Genomic DNA, 21,954 nt, shown 5'->3' with positions numbered 1-21,954 from the left:
CGGACGCGCAGGCTTAGAGGCCATGGCTCACGGGCCCAGCCGCTCCGCGGCACGTGGGATCTTCCCGGACAGGGGCACGAACCCGTGTCCCCTGCGTCAGCAGGCGTACTCTCAACCACTGCGCCACCAGGGAAGCCCTCACATCTTCTTTATCGATTTATCTATCAGTGGATACATAGGTTGCTTCCATTTCTTGGCTATTATAAATAATGTTGCAATGAACACAGGGGTGCATACATCTTTTCAAATTAGTGTTTTATGTTTTCTTCAGAAAAATACCCAGGAGTGGATTTGCTGGATCGTATGGTGGCTCTATTTTTAATTTTTTGAGGAACCTCCACACTGTTTTCCATAGTGGCTGTTCAAAAACCAAGGCTTCTTTTGCTACCATCAGCATCTACTGTTACACCAAAAACGCTCTGTGGCAAACTACTAGGTCACAAAGGTCTAAAAATCTCATGAGATCTCACTGAAGTTAAATTCCTGCATCATTATCAGATCAGAGTGAAGGGTATTTCTCAATAGCACAATAGTTGAAGCTAAGAAGACCCATTTTGAGATGCTTTTCACAGTCATCTTCTAGTAACAAAGAACACAGTACATACCCACTACTACTCAGTTACGCTCCACAAAGTAGTTAGATTATGTACAGTTCACTAAGATAATGCCTATTTTACAGTGTCACTCTACAGATACTTAAAATCATTCCATTAATTTTCCAATCATAGCCTATTAAATGTACTAAATGATCCAACATTTTTCTTCTGAAAATCATTAAATAATCCTAAAGAAAAGGTTAACACTGGGAACACAGTAGGAGCTTTACATGCCAGACACCATGTAAGGTGCCAGGGATTGACACTTTAAGTTCTGCTATTATGCTAAAAAATCAGAAAATACATGTGTTGAGAAGCCGGAGCTGGTGTATTGAATTAAAAATGCTGAGTGAGGGGACCTCCCTGGTGGCGCAGTGGTTAACGATCCGCCTGCCAATGCAGGGGTTCGAGCCCTGGTCCGGGAAGATCCCACATGCCGCGGAGCAACTAAGCCCGTGTGCCACAACTACTGAAGCCCGCACGCCTAGAGCCCGTGCTCCACAACAAGAGAAGCCAGCATAAGGAGAGGCCAGCGCACAGCAACGAAGACCCAACGCAGCCAAAAATAAAAATAAAAAGATGCCCTGGGGAAAGGCAAAGTGGGAACTTAGGACAGGCACCCTAAACTCAAGCCCTGATCTGAATGTCTAAACTCCGGGTGTGAGTAGAGTGTAAAATGCCTACGCAGCAACTCAGAAAAACAAGTTGTTTTCCTCAAAAGTTGTTTTTCTCATCACAGTGCAGATGAGCCAAAAGTTAAAAATTAAAAAACCCCTGAAATCTCACCACTATTGTTTTGCTGTAAATTCTACCAGCTGTTTTTAATCTTTCTACACTAGCCATAAAATGTTATACTGCTATTTGCAGTTACTGAAAAATAAATTTAATAGATTATGATTAGCAGCATTATGGATAATGTTCTATTTTTCTTCATTTAAAAAGAAATACAAAGAATATGTATTTTTTTAATAATCAGGGTAAAAATTTTCTTAGGAAAAAATTGCCTTTCCTAACTTAAAAATATAAGAACAAATTTGGAGAGGATTAAATAGTAGAAGGCTTCAAACGAAACCTATGGCCTTTTCTTTTAACCTCAGAAGCAAAGGGATTTTAGCATACTTAAAGAAATATTTTAATTCCATTAATTTGTCAAAAATTTGAGAATAAAATTTGGACACTAAACAAATATTCTAAAAGCATGATTTGAAAAACTGGTTTTTCTCTATAAAACATTATCTAGTCTGAAATTAGCATGCCTCTTTGAATATCCATCTTTTTTTTTTTTTTTACTACAAGGCTAATGAGACAATTCAGTTTAACTGAACGGGACAGCCCCCATTTTCCTTCCGTACAAAATAATTTTCATAACATTTAATGAAGTTTAAAATGTCTCTCTTTAAATGTGAAGTATTTACCTTTCAGTAGTTTCTAGCTACTTTCTGATCAGTATACTCTATATTCCAAAGGGTCAAACAGCAAACATTTGTTAGCTTTTTCCTTCAGAGAGAGACACGTTCATATTTTAACTCAGCTGTAGTCATGTAAGGACAAATACTGATTTACAACACTGCCCTTCCTACATACCCTGTGAAATTACCAGGTGATGACAACACAAAAGTACACATGATTCTTTCTCATTCCTTATCTACTCTGAAGACTAGAAGGAAATATAGTTCATAATTATAAATAAGGCGATTACTGAATTAGGAAAGGTTCAGAGCAAATTCCAGACATCATATGCTCCCTGAGAACAATCCTTTGACCTGATATTTATGAATCTCCTCTCTATAAGAAAATCAAGAAGCATAAATACATGTAACTGTCTATATATTATACCTCAAATGCAGATGAAAACCACATGGTAATGTTGACTGGAGGTAGAAGCACATTTAATTAAACACTAAAGAAAAGAAAACTAAAAGGATAGACAATATGACAAAGTACTTAAAATATCCAAACTCAGGACACCTGTTTGGTCAGTGATTATGGGCTGGTAGAGGCTGACTATAAGTAGAAAGTAGCAGCTCTCCCTGGTTAAGACCTGTGGAAGAAAATAAGGAGAAAGTGACCACAGCCTCATAAGGGCCTGCGCAAAAACATGTACATCTGTAGTCAGAAGCCAAGTAGATAAAAGAAGCAAGAGAGAAAAAACATAAGCGTGGTGGCAAGTGGCGGGGCATGTCCCCCACCTGAAGCAATTCAAACTCAAAAACTGCAAAAGCTGTTGACCAGCCTCCAGACTGCAACTTCTGACAGAGGCGCATAAAATGAAGAGTACATAAACACAACCCCCCAAACTATAAAACTGTTATTTCTTGTTCCCTTTCTGCCCATAAAAAGGGGGATTAAACCAAAAGTACATCAGATAAAGATGAAATAAATGAACAGGAAAAAAAAATGTTGCTAGAAATAAGTGTTCTGAAATATCCAAACACACACAATACAGACAGCAAACATACATCCATGGTCAACATGGCCTTCTGCAGCCAGCTTTGTCCTAGGGTCCAAAGACATACTAGCGGAGTTGACTATCCTTAAACCATGGCTACTGAGTGTTTCATTCTGCTAGCACGTCACGAGCCTCTTGGGGTATACAGTGCCAACAAAGTGGTTTATGTACATTAGTCAAATATGCAAATTAAGACTAACAAAAATAGAGCAAAATACTAGTCCACGGTGTAAAATATAATAGATAGGGAAAGAACAATGCTTACCTTTTTCCCTCTTGATTTTAGAAAAATTAAGTAACGTGCTTTAAGCATACAGAGGAGAGAAAGGGGAGAAACTGGATTTGAATCCCGGTGATCTGATGTCTGCCCTGTGTCCTTAATCACTTTGTAATACCACCTGGCAAGGAACAGAGCAGTGATTTCCTATTTGCCACTCTTTAAAAAATATATCATCCAGTGATTTTTTTAACATAAATTTATGTTTCCCACAAGAGTCAAGATATCAGTAATTCTCCTCCCAAGCAAGAAGTTCACCTCTCTGGATTTCTATCATCTCCTAAAATCTTAGCCCAGTAATTCTTTACTATTTTGTAAATTCTCAGACTTTCCAGGAGCATCAACTAGCTTGAATGAAGTTACCCAGTCTGCCATTACCAGAAGCACAAGCACAAGGGTTATGTTCTAAACTGTTGCTTTTGGGGTTTTTTTTCAATTTTTTTTCAATTATTTTCTTTTGGCCACACCACGCAGCTTATGGGATCTTAGTTCCCCAACCAGCAACTGAACCCGGGCCCTCAGCAGTGAAAGCATGGAGTCCTAACCAATGGACCTCCCAGGGAATTCTCTGCTTTTGTATTTCAAAGTGAACAGGCTAGGTACTACCAAAAAGAGACCCTCAGCAAATCATAATGTGACAGAATCTTCGGCCTTTTTCAGAAAACTCATTTCTCAATGCAATCTACCACCTCAAGAGGTTTAGAAGGCTAACAACTCTAACTGGCAAACAACCAATTTCCACCCTAGCTCATCCTGTTGAATCACGCTGTAGGAAATCAGTACAGCAGACAAAGTCATTTGCCCATCCTCTCGAGCCTTACCAACCTGCACAGGTAGGTCTGACTTCCAACTACCAGCACCTGCAGCTCCAGCCTCTGGAGCCCATCTGCCCGCCTGCAGGGTGGGCCGACAAACATGGGGCAATGTGTCCCTCCCAAAGGGCAGCCCTCAACAGCAGACTGGTAAAACAGGCCAGCTCCTTCCCACTCTCCCCATCAGATAACTCTCCACCTGCAATTCTACATGAGCTCCCAGTGTTCCCCCAGCATGATTAAGCTTTAACTGCCCACAGCAGAAACTGGTTTAAAAACATGCCCTTTACTGGCTGACTTTCCTCCCTCTTGCTTCCTCATTCCCATACTGGTGTGTCCTGGGATCACTCACAAACAATTTGGATTTGAATTTATATCTCAGGATTTGCTTCAGGAGGAACTCAAACTAACAGAATCAGGTTTCTGCAGATAAGGGACAATTTGCCAAATTCTTACATGTACTAATTTTTTATTTCTAAATAGAAAATTTAATAAAGACTGAGCTTCTATAGCTTTTGTTGACTATAAAGTACAAAATAATGCATACAGAAAGCTTTTCTGAAGAGTTGCAAGACATTTTTATACTTGCAAAAAAAGAACATTTCAAAGTGATAAGCTTTTCTAAGGAAATCAAAAGCTATCAGGAAATGTAGCTTGAAATCACTGTTAATCAGCTGATAAATAAGAAGTATCAGATTTAGCCTATATAATCAACTCTAGATACAACACCAGCTGTCCTGAACCTATGTATGTATGTAGTTCACTCAAGATGATAACAAGTCATAAAGTCTAAGTTAAAAAGCATGCTTTCAGCTCCAACATGAAAAGGGCTTAGAAGGCATCACTTCCATCCTTACAAGAACAAACTGAAAATCAATGACACTTTTGAACCCGTCAGAGAACTAAGGTTACGGGACAAACTACCAACCAAAATCTGGAGACACAGCTGAGATCTGCTTACCTGGAGTAGAAGCTGCAGGAGCTATAAACTGGTGCTGGAGACTAGGTGCGAACTGCCGTGAAAGTGAGAAACTGCAGGGATGCAGATTGTTTTTTTTTTTTTTTTTTGGTGGGGGGGGTTCCACACTTTTGTGGGCTTTACCTCCAGGAATCCCACCAGATCTGCACTGTGAAGGTGAAGACCTCGTGACCACAGCAGGGAGGGGAAGAGTAATCACTGCAAAACATGAAACAAGCCCAGAGTTTCCTTCCTAACAAAATCATATGCTCCAGGGGAAAAGACTGCCAGAGCTTTCTCCAGATTAAGAAAAGGCATTCCTCAGCATTTTACTTTGAAAAGTTAAAGGTGCTTTAAGTGGCAGTTGAATGAAGTTCCTGGAGGGAAGATTCTGCATCTAGCCAGCACTTGCTACATGGCAGCTGCTCACAACTTCATTCAAAGGACTTGAAACTCGGATCTTTGCCTGTTTCCCTCAAATGCTGACTTTAGCCTATCGAAGCACCACAGATGAAGTGACTCCTTTGACAACTGAAAATAAAGGGAAGAACTATGCAGACCAGGTGCCTCACACAGGGCTTGGCACCCAGGTGATGAATAAGTGTTGGCTGAACTGAACATCTTCCAATCAAAGGCATTTGAGATGTGCTATTCATATTCTACAAAATAGCTTGAATTATTTAGAATGTCAAAACGGGAAAGGGCATGTGGCAAGTTAAGGAAATTAAAGAGAAATGGGGTATAAATGGAATATTAAACCTTTGAAATTCAAAATAAACAACCTGGTTATAAAAAAAAAAAAAAAAAGAAAGAAGGAAAGAGCATTCCTCCCACTCCAGCCCCTCCAAGCCTTCCAGCCAAACCTAAGGGGGGAAACGCAGTCAACAAAGGTGAAGGCTTCCAGAAAATAGACTGGGAACTCTGCAGCTAGGGAAGGGAGTACATTACAGGGAGGAAAAAAGCTACAGCAATGGAGAACACTTGTGAAGGTCACAGACATAGGCTGAGATTTAATTGGAAGATTGCAGAACTCTTACCCTCCCTGACACTTTTTACCATCACACCAGCAGGGCTCCAAATACCGGTGGGTTACAGCTGAAAGAGATGCAAGACACAGACTCTCTCTGGGGAACAGTGCTTAGAAAACCCCAAAGTCAAGAGGGCAGATATAAACAAGGGCACTACAAGAATTTGAAGCCTCTGGCACCTGTAGCTACAGCAAACATTAAACACTGCCAAACCCCTATTAGTTCCTATTACCTGATACATGTCAGTCTTTCAAAAGCAAAAACAATTAAAAAATGCAAGGCATAATAAAGGAGAAAACAGTCTGACAAGACAAAGCAATCATTAGAACCAGACTCAGATGACACAGATTTGGGGATTATCAGACAGATTTTGAAATATCTGTAATTAATATGTTAAGGGCTCTAATGGAAAAAGACAATGCAAACAGAAGTGAAACAGGCAGGAAGGAGGCAGGGCACAACCTCTGAAAGAATGACATAACCTAAGGACATGACATAAACTGATTAGAACCAAATGGGTCCAAGATGGCAAACAAGTCGACTTTTTCCACTAGACCTTGAGCCTCAGTATATGCTCACATCAGCAAGCTAAATGACACACCCACAGGCACCATGACAGTTCCAAGACTGACCATAAGGATCAAAAAGTGGGCAGTGGCCCAGTTCCTGGAAATCCCCACCTCTTCCTAAAATAGCTGGAATGCTCCTCCCCCTCATTAGCCTATGAAATTACCCACTCCCATACCCTGGTGCCTTTCTCACCTTCTGAGATGGCCCACACTCTGTGGAGTGTGTTTCTCTCTAAGTAAATCCACTTCTTACTTATCACTTTGTCTCTCACTGAATTCTTTCTGCGATGAGACATCAATAACCTGAGCTTCATTAAGTCCTGAAACCAGGTGTGTGATCTCAGTTGGAAGACTGTGGGTTTTGGCTGGGTTCGAGTCCCGGCCACGTGGGTTCAAGTCCCAGTCTGGATTCGAGTCCCAGCATGTGGGTTCCAGTCCCAATCTGAGGTGCACGCTTTCAGAAGGATAATGTAAACAGATGGAAGCTGTAAGAAACAATCAAAAGGAAATGCTAAAAACCAAGAGCATTGTAAAAGCCCTTTCCACGCGCTCATCAGAAACTCCATACAGCCAAAGAAAGAAGCAGTGAGCTTGAATATAGGTCAACAGACACTCTGCAAACTGAAATGCAAAGAGGAAAAAGAATGGAAAAAACAGGACATCCAAAAACTGTGGGACAATTTCAGAAAGTATAACATATACCCATTATTAGAATATCAGAAGGAGAAGAAAAAGAAAAGGAAATAGAAGAAATATTTTAAATAATAATGGCCAAGAACTTTCCAAAATTAATGACAGACCCCAGGAAGCTGAGAGAACACCAAACAGATTAAATACCCTCAAAAACCCTCATGTAGGTATACCATATTCAGAAAATCAAAAGACAAAAAATCTTCAAAGAAGTTACAGAGAGTGAAAAACACCCTAACTACAGAGGAAAGAGTAAGAATTACAGTGGACTTCTCATCAGAAATCAAGCAAGAAGAGAGCAGAGTGAAATATTTAAAGTAAGGAAGAAACCCCACCACCACTTTAGAATTCCATATCCCTCGATATTATAATTCAAAAGTGAAGGAGAAATGAAGGCTTTTTCAGACCAAAAAAACTGAGGAATTCATCGCCAGTAGACCTGTCCTGCAAGAAATGTTAAAAAAAAAAAATTCTTCAAGCAGAAGGAAAATGATACAGGTCAGAAACCTGGATCTACATAAAGAAGAGCATCAGAGAAGGAATAAATAAAATGAAGATAAAATCCTTTATTTTTTTATTCTTAACTGACCTAAAAAACAACCATCTGTTTAAAGTAATAATAGTAACAATGTATTAGATGATCATAGCACACTGTTAAGTGAATGAGTGACAGCAAGGTCACAGCGGTGGGAAGCACAAATTGGGATTATGCTATTAACAAGGTATCTATATGACACATCAAGCAATATGGTGTTACTTTAAGGCAGATTCAGGTTAATTTAAAATGCATACTGTAAACTCCAGGGCAATCACCAAAAAAATTTTTAAATGCGTATAATTGATATGCTATGTGGTAGGCAGAATAGTAGCCCCCCAGGAATATCCACATTCTAATCCTCAGATTAAGGCAGCAGACAGAATAAGGTTGCTAATCACTTGACCTTAAAATACAGATTATTCGGGATTATGCGGGTGGGCCGGATGTAATCACAGAGTCCTTAAGTATGGAAGAGGGAGACAAAAGAGGAGATAAGAATGATGCAATCTACTGGGCCCACTACTGCTGGCTTCAAAGATAGAGGAAGAAGGCCTCGAGTCAAGGACTGTGGGTGGCTTCTAGAAATTTAAAAGGGCAAGGAAATTGATTCTCCCTTAGAGCCTCCAGAAAGTAACATAGCCTTGCCCACACCTTGAGCTTAGCCCACTGAGACCCATTTCAAACCTCTGACCTACAGAACTGTAAAAGAAATTGTGTTGTTTTACACCACTGAGTTTGTGTCCTTTTGTTACAGCAGCAACAGAAAACTAATACATTCTAAGAGAGGAGATAGAGTTGAATCATATAGAATGCCCAATTAAAAGGAAACAGAAAAAAGCAATGAATACAAAATAGTTACAAACATGGAAGATATTTACTCAACTATATCAATAATCACTTCAAATGTGAATGGTCTAAAAAATACAATATCAAAAGAGACAGAGTCACAGTGGACAAAACAAGATCCAACTATAAGTTGTCTACAAGCAACAAACTTTAAATATAAAAATTTATATATGTTAAAAGTAAAGGATGGAAAGCTATACCATGCTAACACTAACCAAAAGAAAGCTGAAGTAACTATATTAACTTCAGACAAAGCAGACTTTGTCGGGTAATTAGGGATAAAGAGGGTCATTATGTGATAATAAAGAGGTCAATTCTCCAAGAAGACATAACAATCTTGTACTTGTTTACACCTAACGAATGAGAGGGTATCAAAACACATGAAGCAAAACCTGAGAAAAATGAAAAGAGGAGATAAATCCACTATTATAGTTAAAGACTTCAACAACACTGTCAGTAATTGACAGATCGAGCAGACAGAAAATCAATAAGGAAATAGATGACCTGAGCAGCACATCAATCAACTTGATCTGACATTTAAAGAAAACTCCATCCAACAACAGCTGAAAACATATTCTTCTCTAGCCCACATTCACCAACGTAGACCATATTCTGGGCCATAAAACACACTTTAACAGATTTAAAGGAACAGAAACCATACAAAGTATGTTCTTAGACACAGTGGAATTAAACTAGAAATCAGTAACAGAAAGGCTAAAAAAAAAAAACAAACCCAGGTATCTGGAAATTAAAGTCTCAAGAGAAATTTTAAAATATTTTGAACTAAATGAAAATGAAAATACAGCTTATTAAAATTTGTGGGATGCAGCAAAAGTAGTGATTAGAAGGAAATTTATAGCATTAAAATGGATTCGAGTTCAAGACATGAGTATGAACCCATGTTTAGCTTAACATGTTAGCTCTAGATACAGATGGTTACACATTTATTTCCATATATGTACATATATATTTCCTTGCTTGTCAGATGAGAGGGCCTAGAAGAATGACACCCCAAGTGACAACAAGCATACCTAGTGCCCAAATCTTGGGGTATTTTTTAATAAGTTTTATTTATTTATTTATTTTTGGCTGTGTTGGGTCTTCGTTGCTGGGTGTGGGCTTTCTCTAGTTGCAGCAAGCAGGGTTTACTCTTCTTTGTGGTGCACGGGCTTCTCATCACAGTGGCTTCTCTTGTTGCAGAGCATGGGCTCTAGGTGCACAGGCTTTGGTAGTTGTGGCATGTGGGCTCAGCAGTTGTGGCTCGCCGGCCCTAGAGCATAGGCTCAGTAGTTGTGGCACATGGGCTTAGTTGCTCCACGGCATGCGGGATCTTCCCGGACCAGGGCTTGAACCCATGTCCCCTGAATTGGCAGGCGGATTCTTAATCACTGCACCACCAGTGATGTCCCCCAAATCTTGGTTTCTAACAGCATTCTCCAATAAAAAGAACCAAAGCTCCTTGAAGAAATGACTGACTCTAGGACGGGGAAAGGAAATATACCAGATGAGCCTGAAGTACCTTGTAGTGCCAGAAAGTAAGGAAGTACCACAAAAAAAAAAAGAAGAAACCCACAATGATGGGGGTGTGTCAAAGGAACAGGTGGAACCAACTGAAGGAGCTTACAATGGCCATAGCTAAAACAATTTGAGCAAAAAATAAAGTGGTATTGCATCATAACCCAAAGTATAAGATAAATATCCATGAGTTCATAGTGATAGGGATTACAGATGGAAAAAGATTGAGCATTAACAGGTTATTTAAAATCTATTAATTTTCTTCATGTCTGAAATTTTCCATAGCAAACCTTTTAAATATATATAAATAAGTGTATATATATAAATGTGTTTATATATAAATGGGTGTGTGTGTATATATGTATATGTGTGTGTGTGTGTGTGTGTGTGTGTAGATGTAAACAAACAAACAAACACTCCTTTGACCTTTACACTACCGTTTTGGGTTCTGTATGTATGTTGATTTCTAGGGGTTATAATGTGCTTACACGACTAAGTTCTCCACTAATTTTGGTCCACGGACACAGATTCTAGTAGTCTGTCCTTAAGAGTTTTGTGTGTATTTGTATATATTATTTTCTCCTCACTTCTGCTTCCTCCTTATTATTTAACAGAAGATTCATATGAGATCAACTTAAAAATTTAGTCTGTAGATAACAGAATGTTCACATGGAAATGCACGTTGTAGGCTGTGTATAGATGCAGAGTATCAGAAGGGTGAATTGTACCAGTGAAGTTAGTCTCCTAGCTCTAAGTCCACTCTCTATACTCCAGTGGCTCTCAGCCAGAGCCTGAGATATTTGGCAATGTCTGGGAAAACCGGGACACCACCGGGGTCTTTTGGTAATGTCCAGAAATATTTTTGGTTGTCACATATTGGGGGATCCTACTAACATGTGGTGGGTAGAGGCCAGGGATGCTGCTAAACATCCTACAATGCAGAGGACAGTCCCCAGCAATGAAGAATTATCTGGCTCAAAATGTCAACAATGCCAAGTTTGAGAAACTCTGTTCTGTTCTGTAATGCTGGGGCTGGGACTCTACATATAGCATTTTTCCAACTACAGCTGACCCTTGAACAATACGGCAGGGAGGAAGAACAACCCTCCACGCAGTTGAAAATCTGCTTATACAGTAGGCCTTTCATATCAGAGGATCTGACCAATCACAGATCTTGTTGTACCATAGTATTTACTGTTGACCAAAAAATCTGCGTATAAATGGACCTGTGCAGTTCAAATCTGTGTTGTTCGAGGTCAGCTGTATGGATAAATGAAACAACCTGGATGAACTTGGAAATACACAGGAAAAAGTCTTCAGTCTCAATAATTAGTAAAGACATGCAAATAAAAATAAGATACTATTTTCTAACTCAAATTAGCAACATTTTCAGTACTTATTGAAGTACATGTAGTTAAATGATACGGTTATCCGTGATGAAAGTTATAAATTGCAGGGCCTTTTTAAAAAGCAGTTTAACAATGGCATAGGAGCCTTAAAAACCTTTGTACACTTTGGTCAGTAATCCCACTTTCTCTAAGAATAAAAATCCTAAAGAAATAATAAGTGAAAAACTGGGTATATCCTAAAGCAAACTCTAAAAAATTCCATAATAAAGATATAAATAAACCACAGTATATACAAATAAGTACAAAGGCCAAATTAATTTTATATGAAAAACTTGAAGGAAATGCCTTATAGAAGTTAAGATTTAAGTTTGACTTTAAGACTTCAATGGCCAAAAACTGAAATATCTCAAGCGGAAAGCTGAAGTCTTGAGAAACTGCAACATTTGTTTTTAGTTTTCCAAACAGAATACCAAGTAGGAAGGTTGGCTATAATGAATACACACAGCTGGTTAAGGCTAGTGGAAGGTGATTAATTCTATGAGGACAGGCTGGGGCTATGACCCTGAGGATGAGAATTAACTTGTTCTGCATGCAAAAGGAAGCTAACTCATGTCTTTAAGCAAATACACCTTAGGAAGAAAATTCTAGGAACAGTGTGTAAAATGGTTTGGGACAGAGGGAAAAAAAAAAAAAATCTAGAGCCAGGGAGGCCAGTTAGACTCACCCAGACACATGTAAACACATGTTCACAGCAGTGTTATTCACAGCAGCCAAAAAACAGCAACAACCTAGTGTCCATCAACGGATGAATGGATAAACAAACTGTGCTACAGCCACTCGGCAGAGTAGTAGCCAGCCATACCCAAGAATGAAGTCTGAGAGACACTACGGCATGGATGAACCTTGAACACATTAGATGAAATAAGCCAAACACAAAAGGGCAAATACTGTACGATTCCAATTCTGTGAGGCCTCTAGAATAAGCAAATTCAGAGACAGAAAGGGCTGGGAGGAGGGGAAATGGGGAGTTAACGCTTAATGGTTTCAGAGTTTGTGTTTAGGGTGAGGGAGAAACTTTTGGAAATAGCGGTGATGGTGACACAATACTGTGAATGTACTTAGTACCTCTGAGCTGTACACTTAAAAATGCTTAGAACAATCAACTTCACGGTATGTGTATTTTACCACCATAATAAAAGAGTAAAAAAAAAAAAGAAAAGTGAAGATAGGACTCAAATTGCAAAGAACAGCACAGAAATTGTCAAGAGGAGGCAGGAGCGGTGTGGACTACTGTTTCATGACGTTTAATTTGAAAAGCTCTACTGATAACATTAAGGGTAGAGAGAGGTTTTCTGGTTTAGATTTTTCTCAAGGCAGAGTAGACCTTAACATACGGTATATATCTAGGATATCTAGGTAACAGCTAAGAATTGAGTGTCGTTAAAAAAAAAAAAAGTCTGGCCTAAAACTCTTATTTGGGGGACGAGAGTAGCATCACAATATTTTATTGGCGCAGAGCAGTATGAGAAGCATTTCAAAGTTATAATTTCATCTTACATTTGGAAAACCAACCAACCAACCAACCAACAGCTTTCCTAGCACGAAGTAAAAAGGAATGCTGGACCAAATCTTCTTCGATGATAAAAACACACACAGCTCTTCCATCATGGGCATATTAATACCACTCAAACGGTGAAATCTACCAGAATTGGAGGGTGGAGACTTCATATTTTTATATTTATCCAAACGGCACGTACTTTAAGAGGCTGGGAAATTGTGCAAGACAAATAACCCAATTTCTTCAACAAATACCTTGCAAAGAAAAGGGAAACTGAAGATGCTCATCCACCGAACGCCACGCAAGGACCCGCTCAAATCCTGAGCGGCACAAACCAACCACTAAAAGAACAATTCAAAAAAATTCCTTTAAGGAAATGTGAACACTGCCCGAATACCGTGGAAACTGAGGGCAGGGTACCAGCGAAGGGTTACTCAATTCGCTCTAGTTTCTATACGTTTTGAAAATTTCTGCAACCATTTTCTGGGGCATTTTAGCAAAAAGCGCCGTGGGGCGGGGGAGCGGGTCTTTCTCACGCCGCCCGCGGCCGCCCCCCGCGAGCCAGGCGCCTCCACGGCCCACCCCCGGCCTCCAGGGCCGCGTCGGCTCTGCCAACGCCCCACACACTCCCGGACGCCGGGCCAGCGGCCAGAGACCCCGCTGAGGGCGGCGGCCCGGGGCGAAGCCTCCGACTCTCCGGGCGCTCGGGCCGCGGCCGCTCGCCTGAGGCGCTGAGGGGACGGACGGAGGCCGCGCAGGCTCACACGCCGCCGCCGGGCCATCCGCTACTCACCCCGACGCCGGCAGCGCAGGACCCCGGCCTTTCGGGACTCGGGCTGTGGCATCTTCGCTCCCGCCACGGCCCGGGTCCGAGCCGCATTCGCCGCAGCGGGCGGAGCTGCCGGCAAGCAAACGCAGCAGCGGGCACACCAGCGCCCCCAGCGCTTGCCCAGTGCCCGCGCCGCGGCCTCGGCCCGAGCGCGCGCCCGCCGGGGCCACGTGACGAGCGGCCCCGGCCCCGCGCGTGACGTCACCGCCCGCTGCGGGCGCGTCGCGGCCCCCGGGCTCCACACGTTCCCGAGGCCCAGCGCCTGCGGGTGGGCTCGGGGGTCGATCGCGGGCGTCCTTCGCGTTTTTAATTCTTACATAAATGGGCTCATTGAAGACAAACGCCTTAAACATATTGAAAGATGTGCGACCCCGTTTATGATAAAAGAACTGTAGGTTAAAATGTCAAGGCTTGGCAGAAACTGTGATAAAACCTCACGGGTTGGTGGTAAGGGTGGGAAAGTACAGCGCGCCCGCAGAGCAGCCGCAGGAAGGCACATGGGGTCACGGGGGGCTTGCTAGAAATCCTGACTCTTCAGCCACCTATCAGTAAGCAAAGGATGTTGCAGCCATCAGGCCATGACCATTACAGCCCCCGCCCGCCCGCCCGGAGGTAACTCAGGGTGGAAACGGGCTGTCCGCTGCCAAGCCCCCAGCCACTGTGGCCACCCCCAAATGGTGCACTCAGGATGGGGAAGAACAGGATCCTGGCTCTGGTTGGTTAGGGTGCATAGCAAAGAAATGATCTCAGTACGCCCTGGCTCTTGCAATTCCCATGTATAGGAAAGCACTAAATTCCTTAACTTGCGTTTGATTGATTTTCTTTAACAGTAACCTTTGATGTTCAGACTATCCGATCTTCGTTGCGAAAACTCCTATCTATCCTGTCTCCCCCACCTTACCTCTTCAGAGCAGTCCCGCAGAGCTGCCTGAGAGGCTGTGTCCCAGGCTTGAGTCCTCGGTTTTGTCTGCCAAATAAAACAGAATTCTCAACGTTTAGGTTATGCATTTTTTTTCAGTCGGCAGGCCCCATGCCAGACGTACTTAAGTAATCAAAATATGCGTTTTACCGCCGTGGCCAGGTGATTTATGTACACATCAAAGTCTGAAATCAGTGTCCTAAGGTGCAGTCAGTGCAGGAGACCGGCCATTGCTCCACCTTCACCCGACCCTTGTCTGTGTCAGACATTTTATTTGCCATTCTGATGGGTGTGGAGATCTGTTTCTAGCTGTTATTTTAAATGGGTTCATACTGTCCCACCAAATTAATGTACAGTCGTACCATTCCAGAAATTGAAGCTTTGGGTTAGCTCCAATTTTTTACCATTAGAAAGAATGACATGAATATGCTTTTTGCAGTGTAGCATCTAAACCCGGGGTCTTTGAGGCTGGGCATAGGCTAGTCTATGGGCTGTGTTCATCTATCCCTAGATACAGTTGCCAGAGGAAATATAGGAGGCTTAAAATTTGAATTTCAGATAAAAAAAAATTCACTAGCATGTCCCACAGAATATGTGGAATATACTTTACTAAGATATTATTGTTTATCCAAAATTCAAGTTTACCAGGGCATGCTGTACTTTTATTTGCTAAATCTGGCAACGCTAACCCTGGACAAGTTTTAAACTTAGTTTTCTGTTTTATGATATGGTAATAACAATAGGAACTATCTTGTAAAGTTGTGTGGATGAGATGAGATAATCTATGCAGAGTACCTACCAGGGGGTATGAAACATAGTGAGAACTCAGTAATTGTTAGCTCTTATTTTTATTTCATCTCGGTGTGTCTTAGGATAAATTCCTGAAAGTATGCTTTCCTTACAGAATTCTCTGGCTAATGTAAGGCTTGTCCAAGTGTTTGGTCATACCCAAAACTGTTGTGTGAAAAGCCTTGAGCAGGTGAGCAGATACTTCCTCAAATAGCTCCAGAATACAAATCAGATTTTAAAATACAAAACCATAATTGCCACCTAAGGGCAAGTATGGGTTTCCTTTCAATCACACCAAGTACTTGGATGTTGATTCTGATTTGTTTTCTATTCCAGAGTCAGCTGAAACAATATTCTAGAGGAGATTGTTTAAGCAACATTCTACATCGCTTCTAAGACTTATTCATGCTATTTAGGACCTGAACTAAATTACATTAAAAAACTAAGACTGAATATTAGGCCCATGGCTCTAAGAAAAAGAACATTTTTCTTTTGGCAAAGCTGATATTTACATCCTTCTTTATGCTTACCAAACAAGAAGATTCTCTGAATTTATACTACAATTCTCTTTTCTCCTTCGGCTGCAGAAATTTTATTTTGTATTTTACTCTAATTTTAATGGATTCATAGGTTTATTACAATCAATTTTTTATTACTTTCTAGAGCAGCTAAGGTATAAACATGGGCCCAGAATATACTAATCACGTGGCAATTACTTTGTGCTGCCAGATTGACCTTTTAAAAGCTCAATCAAGTTACCCTGGCCATCTGTAATATTTGGGCACAGGTTTTTCCCATCTCTTTCCAGCAACAGATTTTATAGAGTACTTTGCCAAATACATGGGTGTAATGACATTATAAACTGGTTCTTTTTTCTTTACATTGTATATATTATTTCAAAGAACACAAGCTCCATGAAGGGAGGGATGTTTACCTGCCCCATTGTCAGCTGCATCCCAGCACCTAGAAGGACACCTGGCCTGAGATGACCATTCAGTTGTTGATTAAATGAGCATAATAGATGAGTCAAGTTGTTTTCTGCTGTAAAAAACTAGTTTATATTTTCTCCAGCAGAAGCTATGATTTAGTGATTCTATCCTAAGCCTCCTCCTTTTTACTCCTTTCAATGTATTCCTTCCCTCATTTTCTCATTCTCTTCGTTTTGTGAATTAAATACATTTTTCACTTTTCTAGCTGCCTTCACCAGGGTGAATGCAACAGCCATCCCTCTAACCTGATAGAAGTACTTTAGACACCTGGGAGTGTGTCCACACAGGATGGATATTGAACCTAGTTACCTCTTCCCCAATCCCAGCTAAACAGTTTTCTTGAGTCATGTCGAACACAGATTATCAACAAGGCACACAAGCCAAGAAGTGTCAGGAGAGCTGAAGGCCAGAGCCATAGGAGGGAACACACGTGAAAAAGGCAAAACCAGAAGTAGGGAAGAGGGAATGTCTCCAGTTAACTGAAGGGCCAACAGAAACAAACAGGGAGGCTGGCCTGGAGAGCTGGACCAGGACACCCAGGCAAGTGACTGGACATCAGAAACTCAGGAACCCAACCAAGCAATGTGTCAAGGACAGAATCTACACTGGCAGCAAGAAAGGAGCTCAATACAGTTGAATGGACCAACCAAGGCTCTCTGAGAATGTCTTTCTGGGGAGGTCACCAGCCCAGGTCACCTATCTGGAGTAGGAATTGAGTTGACCAAGAGTTGAGCAGTCCTTACGGTCTACCAGGACGAAGTGAGCTTGGCAAATAACTGGAGATAACACACTTTATCTCAATCGATTTTATGACAGCCTTAAGGGTGTGACAACATGCATTTCTAATGCTTAATTTAAGGTCTTGCCACCCCAGAAATTTAGTGGCAGAAAAGGCACTTCTGTTGTAGACCATTCTGGTTGTACTTCTTACTGTAGTTCACATAATTTCATGATGTTCCAAACATGTTCTCTTCTCCATGTTGAAGGACTAGGGGAATTTTTAACGCTTTATTCATGAAAATGATTGGTTTTCCTTTCATGAGACTCTCTTAAGAGGTCTCCAGTTCCGGGAAGACAGTATCCAAATACCACTGAAATGACTTGCAACCCAATCGTTTCCTTAATTCAACACGCTCACTAATATCTCCATAGGCAAGATATTTCAGATTAGGTCTTCGTAAAAATACCTGCTCCTAAATGGAAAGAGAGAGTCATTAAACCAGACAAATCTTTGGTAATCAAATCATGATATCTAACATAGCAGTATGTATTTTCATCTGAACTAAAACAAAACAAAACAACAAGAGAAAACCTTCCCTCTGTATGGGGAGGGCAGAGACACACATAGGAGCTGGGACTCACTCACCCCACACATATTCACCGGATGTGCTGTGACAGACCACGATGAAAGTAGCGTAGAGGGACTCAGCAAGTCTAAGTCCTGCTTCTCAAGAGTTCTAGAATCATAGCCGCCTATTGTAGTGTTTCCCCTTTCTCCTACTCTCTCAATGATACTCAAGGACAAAAGCCCTCACTCCCCAATCCCTATCAACACTTCCATGGTTTCAGAAATGGGGGTTGGTGACGGCTAAGGGCAAATTGACTCTGGAGGAAGACAACCTGGCTTCAATTTCTGGCTCTGCTATTTATTAGCTATGTGACCTTGGCTGCTACCCTCATGAGACTGTGGTGAGGACTGAACACTTTCATACGTGCAAAGCTCTTAGGAGACTAAGGCTGGCACATAGTAGGTGTCATGTCAGTGTCGGCCATTATTATCACCACACCTGGTTAGTCTTTTCTGCGTTCTTGATTTAAGGAAGCACCAAGTATGAGTGTCTAATGGACTCAAGCTCTGCCATGTTAAAAGAGGTATTCTAAGTAGACCAAAGCCTCCTTGAAAGCAGAACCTTTGTATTTTCATCTGTGTATTCCCAGTGCCCGGTATATAGCATAGTAATATTGTTGAATGAGAGGAGCTTGCTTACCCAAATTAGCATAGTATGGGCATGCCATGTTGGATTCTCCCCAGGGATCTTTAGGTCTTTGCCATCATGTCTTGCCACTCCTAGTTCCCCAGGGGGGACTGGTGCAGAGAATGGGCCTGAGGGAGGGTGTCCTCGTTTTGGAGTGAAGGCAGAGAAGACCTTAGCCAACATCTCCCTGTCCAAAGCCTGTTTTGCCCAATGACATTCACTCAACTTCCCAACATGCTGTGTCATACAATCCATTGATTTTATGCCAAACATTACATGCTTTTTATATTAGATGGAACTTTTGGTAACTATATCCCCCATGAAATTCAGTAAACTACTCAGTCCTAACTGTGTTCAAGTCAACCATTTAAATGTGACCTCTGGTCACAGAAAAAAAAAAAGCTTAAAATCTCTCATAACTAAAGAAATGCAATTTTAAACAATGAGATATCATTTTTAACCTAACAGATTAGAAGAAATACAAAGTTTAATTAAAACTAGGGTTGGAATGGTTGAGGACCATTTGGACATTATTCATCAAGATTTAAGATGCACTAACTCATGGTCCACAAGTTCATGTCTTCAGATTTATTCAAGATATAGCTGCACAAATGTGCAAAGAGATACATGTAAAGGATGTTCATTTTGGCACTGTTAAGGAGTAACAAAAAGCCAAGAGGATCAGAATGTTTATCTCTGGGGGCTATTTATGAATGGAATCAATTTTAAGAGATCCATTCAAAGGAAATAGTTAAAAGGATGACATGTTTATCTGCTCTGATTTTAAAAGACTTTGAAAGTATGTTTTTAAATTATACTAATAAATGGAAAAATTACAACAAAATATTGCTGCTCAAATCGAGTTAGGTAAAAGAAAAGGATATATACTCGTGTGTATGTGCATGTTAACAGGAAACGATAGACAGTAATTTAGTGGTGGCTTCTGAGGGGCGAAACTACGGGCTTAGAAAGCTTACTTTTCACTTCATGCTTTTCAATACTGTAAGACAAAAATGTGTATGCGTTACCTTTCTAAAAATATTTTTTTTAAATCAGGAAATATAATAAACATACCGAAAAAAGCACATAAAATATAAATGTGCACCTTAGGGAACTGTTGAAAAATCAACCCCAGAAACCCTAAGTCAAGAAATAGAACATAATCAGCATCTCAGAGGCCCTTGCCTTTCCTTTCCTGATCATAATCCTTTCTCTTAGTTTTTGTTTTTTGTTTTTGTTTTTTGCGGTACGCAGGCCTCTCACTGTTGTGGCCTCTCCCGTTGCGGAGCACAGGCTCCGGATGCGCAGGCTCAGCGGCCATGGCTCACGGGCCCAGCCGCTCCGCGGCATGTGGGATCTTCCCAGACCAGGGCACGAACCTGTGTCCCCTGCATCGGCAGGCGGACTCTCAACCACTTAGCGCCACCAGGGAAGCCCCTTCCTCTTAGTTTGAAGTGCTATCCTGATTATGTATTCATTTCTTTGCTTTTCTTTTTGTATCGATATCTAATTATCCACACATAGATTACACGGTTTGATTTTTACCTGTTTTTAACTTTATAGAAATGGAAAAATACAGTATATATTCTATTGTGTTTGGCTGCTTTTGTCCACCATTATATCTTTAAGATTTACCTATACTGTTGTATGTATATTTAAAGTTGATTTTCATTGCTATATAGAATTATATCATTAAACATATCATATTTATTCATTCCATCCCTGATGAATATTTGGGTTGTATTCAGTTTTGGCTAACACAAACAATGCTGTTTATAAACATTCTTGTTCATGTGTTCTGGTGCACAAAAGCATGCTTTCTGTAGTGTATATACAGGATGGAATTGCTGGATCATGGGATATTCATGTCTTTTATTACTGGATATTGCCAAACTGTTTTCCAAAGTGAGTTTGTAACAATTAACACTCCCACCCAGTGTCTGAGACTTCCTGTGCTTGCCAACACATGGTCCTATCAGACTTTAAAAATGTTTTGCCATGTATGTAGAAATATCTCATTGAGGTTTTAATTCATATTGCCCTGATTACTCAAGAAATTGAGTATTATTACTTTTATAATTTAAAATAATAAAGAAATATTAGATCAAGACCAGGACATATAATATCACAGACAGATTCTTACATATTTCTACCCATGTATCTGAAAGGAGGTCTTGTTGTTACTGTCCAAATTTGTTTGAACTTTCAAATTAAAATGAAGCTGCATCTATATGTTCTCTGTATGTGCATTCTAAAGGTCCCGGCAAGGGGCTTAAACCATGGGGAGATGCACAAATGAAGGGGCCTGGCTTTGATGTAAAAATCTTTGACTGTTGGGCTTCCCAGGTGGCACAGTGGTTGAGAGTCCGCCTGCCGATGCAGGGCACACGGGTTCGTGCCCCGGTCCGGGAGGCCGGAGCCTGTGCTCTGCAACGGGAGAGGCCACAGCATTGAGAGGCCCGCGTACTGCAAAAAAAAAAAATCTTTGACTGTTAGAGAAAAAAGGAGCAGAGGTTCTTGTGTGGTCCCCAGACCAGCTGCAGCCGCATCACTTGGGAGCTTGGTAGTGGAGGAAGAGAATCCAAAATTTGCCCATGGGAATGGGGGCAGAGAGAGGTATTTGCCGCAGATGGGCAATCTTTGGGGGAGGAAAATAGATCTAGGGGGAAAAAAAGCCTTCTCGTGTCGGTTGATTTACTTCTGAGAAACTTGAGTTTCCTTAGAGATTTAAAAAAAAAAAAAAAAGAGTAAGGTGCAAGTGTAGCAGCTTAAAATGAACAAATTAAGAATAGCATCTGAAAATGGGTGGGTGAACAGCTGAAGGGTTGCCCTAATTTAAGGAGAAGTACAAAAATTGGTATCTAGAAAGCAGCAGAAGGCTTCTTTAGAGCCAGTCCCTCTCTGTACTCTCATTCATCTTTCCAAACCAGGGACACATCCTTCACCTTGTATTCATCTAGCCAAACGTGCACCAGTCTGAGATTATTATACGCCAAGGCTTTTGCAATTCCAGTGTGGTTTGCAACGTGTTGCTTATCAATATGTCCTACTCGAGAGCAGGGGAGTATGAAGAGTTGGCCTCCACACATCCAGATCTAGACATAAGAAAAATAGAAAACATATTAATGATTAATGAGTGTTTGCTAGTAATAGGCAACTGCTGAACTAAAACAAAAATAACAATAGCTAACATTTATTAAGTTTCTTATTTCATTTGATCCTCACAACAACCCTATCGTGTAGGTACTGTGATCATCCCTATTTTAC

General features: G+C 40.9%; 2 protein-coding genes across 2 annotated transcripts in view; both read right to left on the bottom strand.

The window, feature by feature from the left end:
* Window positions 1-14,129, bottom strand: part of GALNT11 (polypeptide N-acetylgalactosaminyltransferase 11) — a 54,939-nt gene extending 40,810 nt beyond the window's left edge. The window contains exon 1 of the mRNA XM_082846712.1: window positions 13,979-14,129. The gene's annotated coding sequence lies outside the window, so the exon portion shown is untranslated. The remainder of the gene's footprint in view (window positions 1-13,978) is intronic.
* Window positions 14,130-17,760: 3,631 nt separating this feature from the next.
* GALNTL5 (polypeptide N-acetylgalactosaminyltransferase like 5) overlaps window positions 17,761-21,954 on the bottom strand; it is a gene marked incomplete at both ends in the record, with an annotated part of 67,342 nt that continues 63,148 nt past the window's right edge. Inside the window, 2 exons of the mRNA XM_082846223.1 lie at window positions 17,761-17,904; window positions 21,633-21,782. Of these exons, the coding sequence (XP_082702349.1) occupies window positions 17,761-17,904; window positions 21,633-21,782 (294 nt within the window). The remainder of the gene's footprint in view (window positions 17,905-21,632; window positions 21,783-21,954) is intronic.

This window comes from Leucopleurus acutus, assembly GCF_964270905.1.
Source record: "Leucopleurus acutus genome assembly, chromosome: 9".
Lineage (NCBI taxonomy): Eukaryota > Metazoa > Chordata > Mammalia > Artiodactyla > Delphinidae > Leucopleurus > Leucopleurus acutus.
The sequence above is the reverse complement of the archived record's forward strand: the minus strand, read 5'-3'. Positions and strand labels throughout refer to the sequence as shown.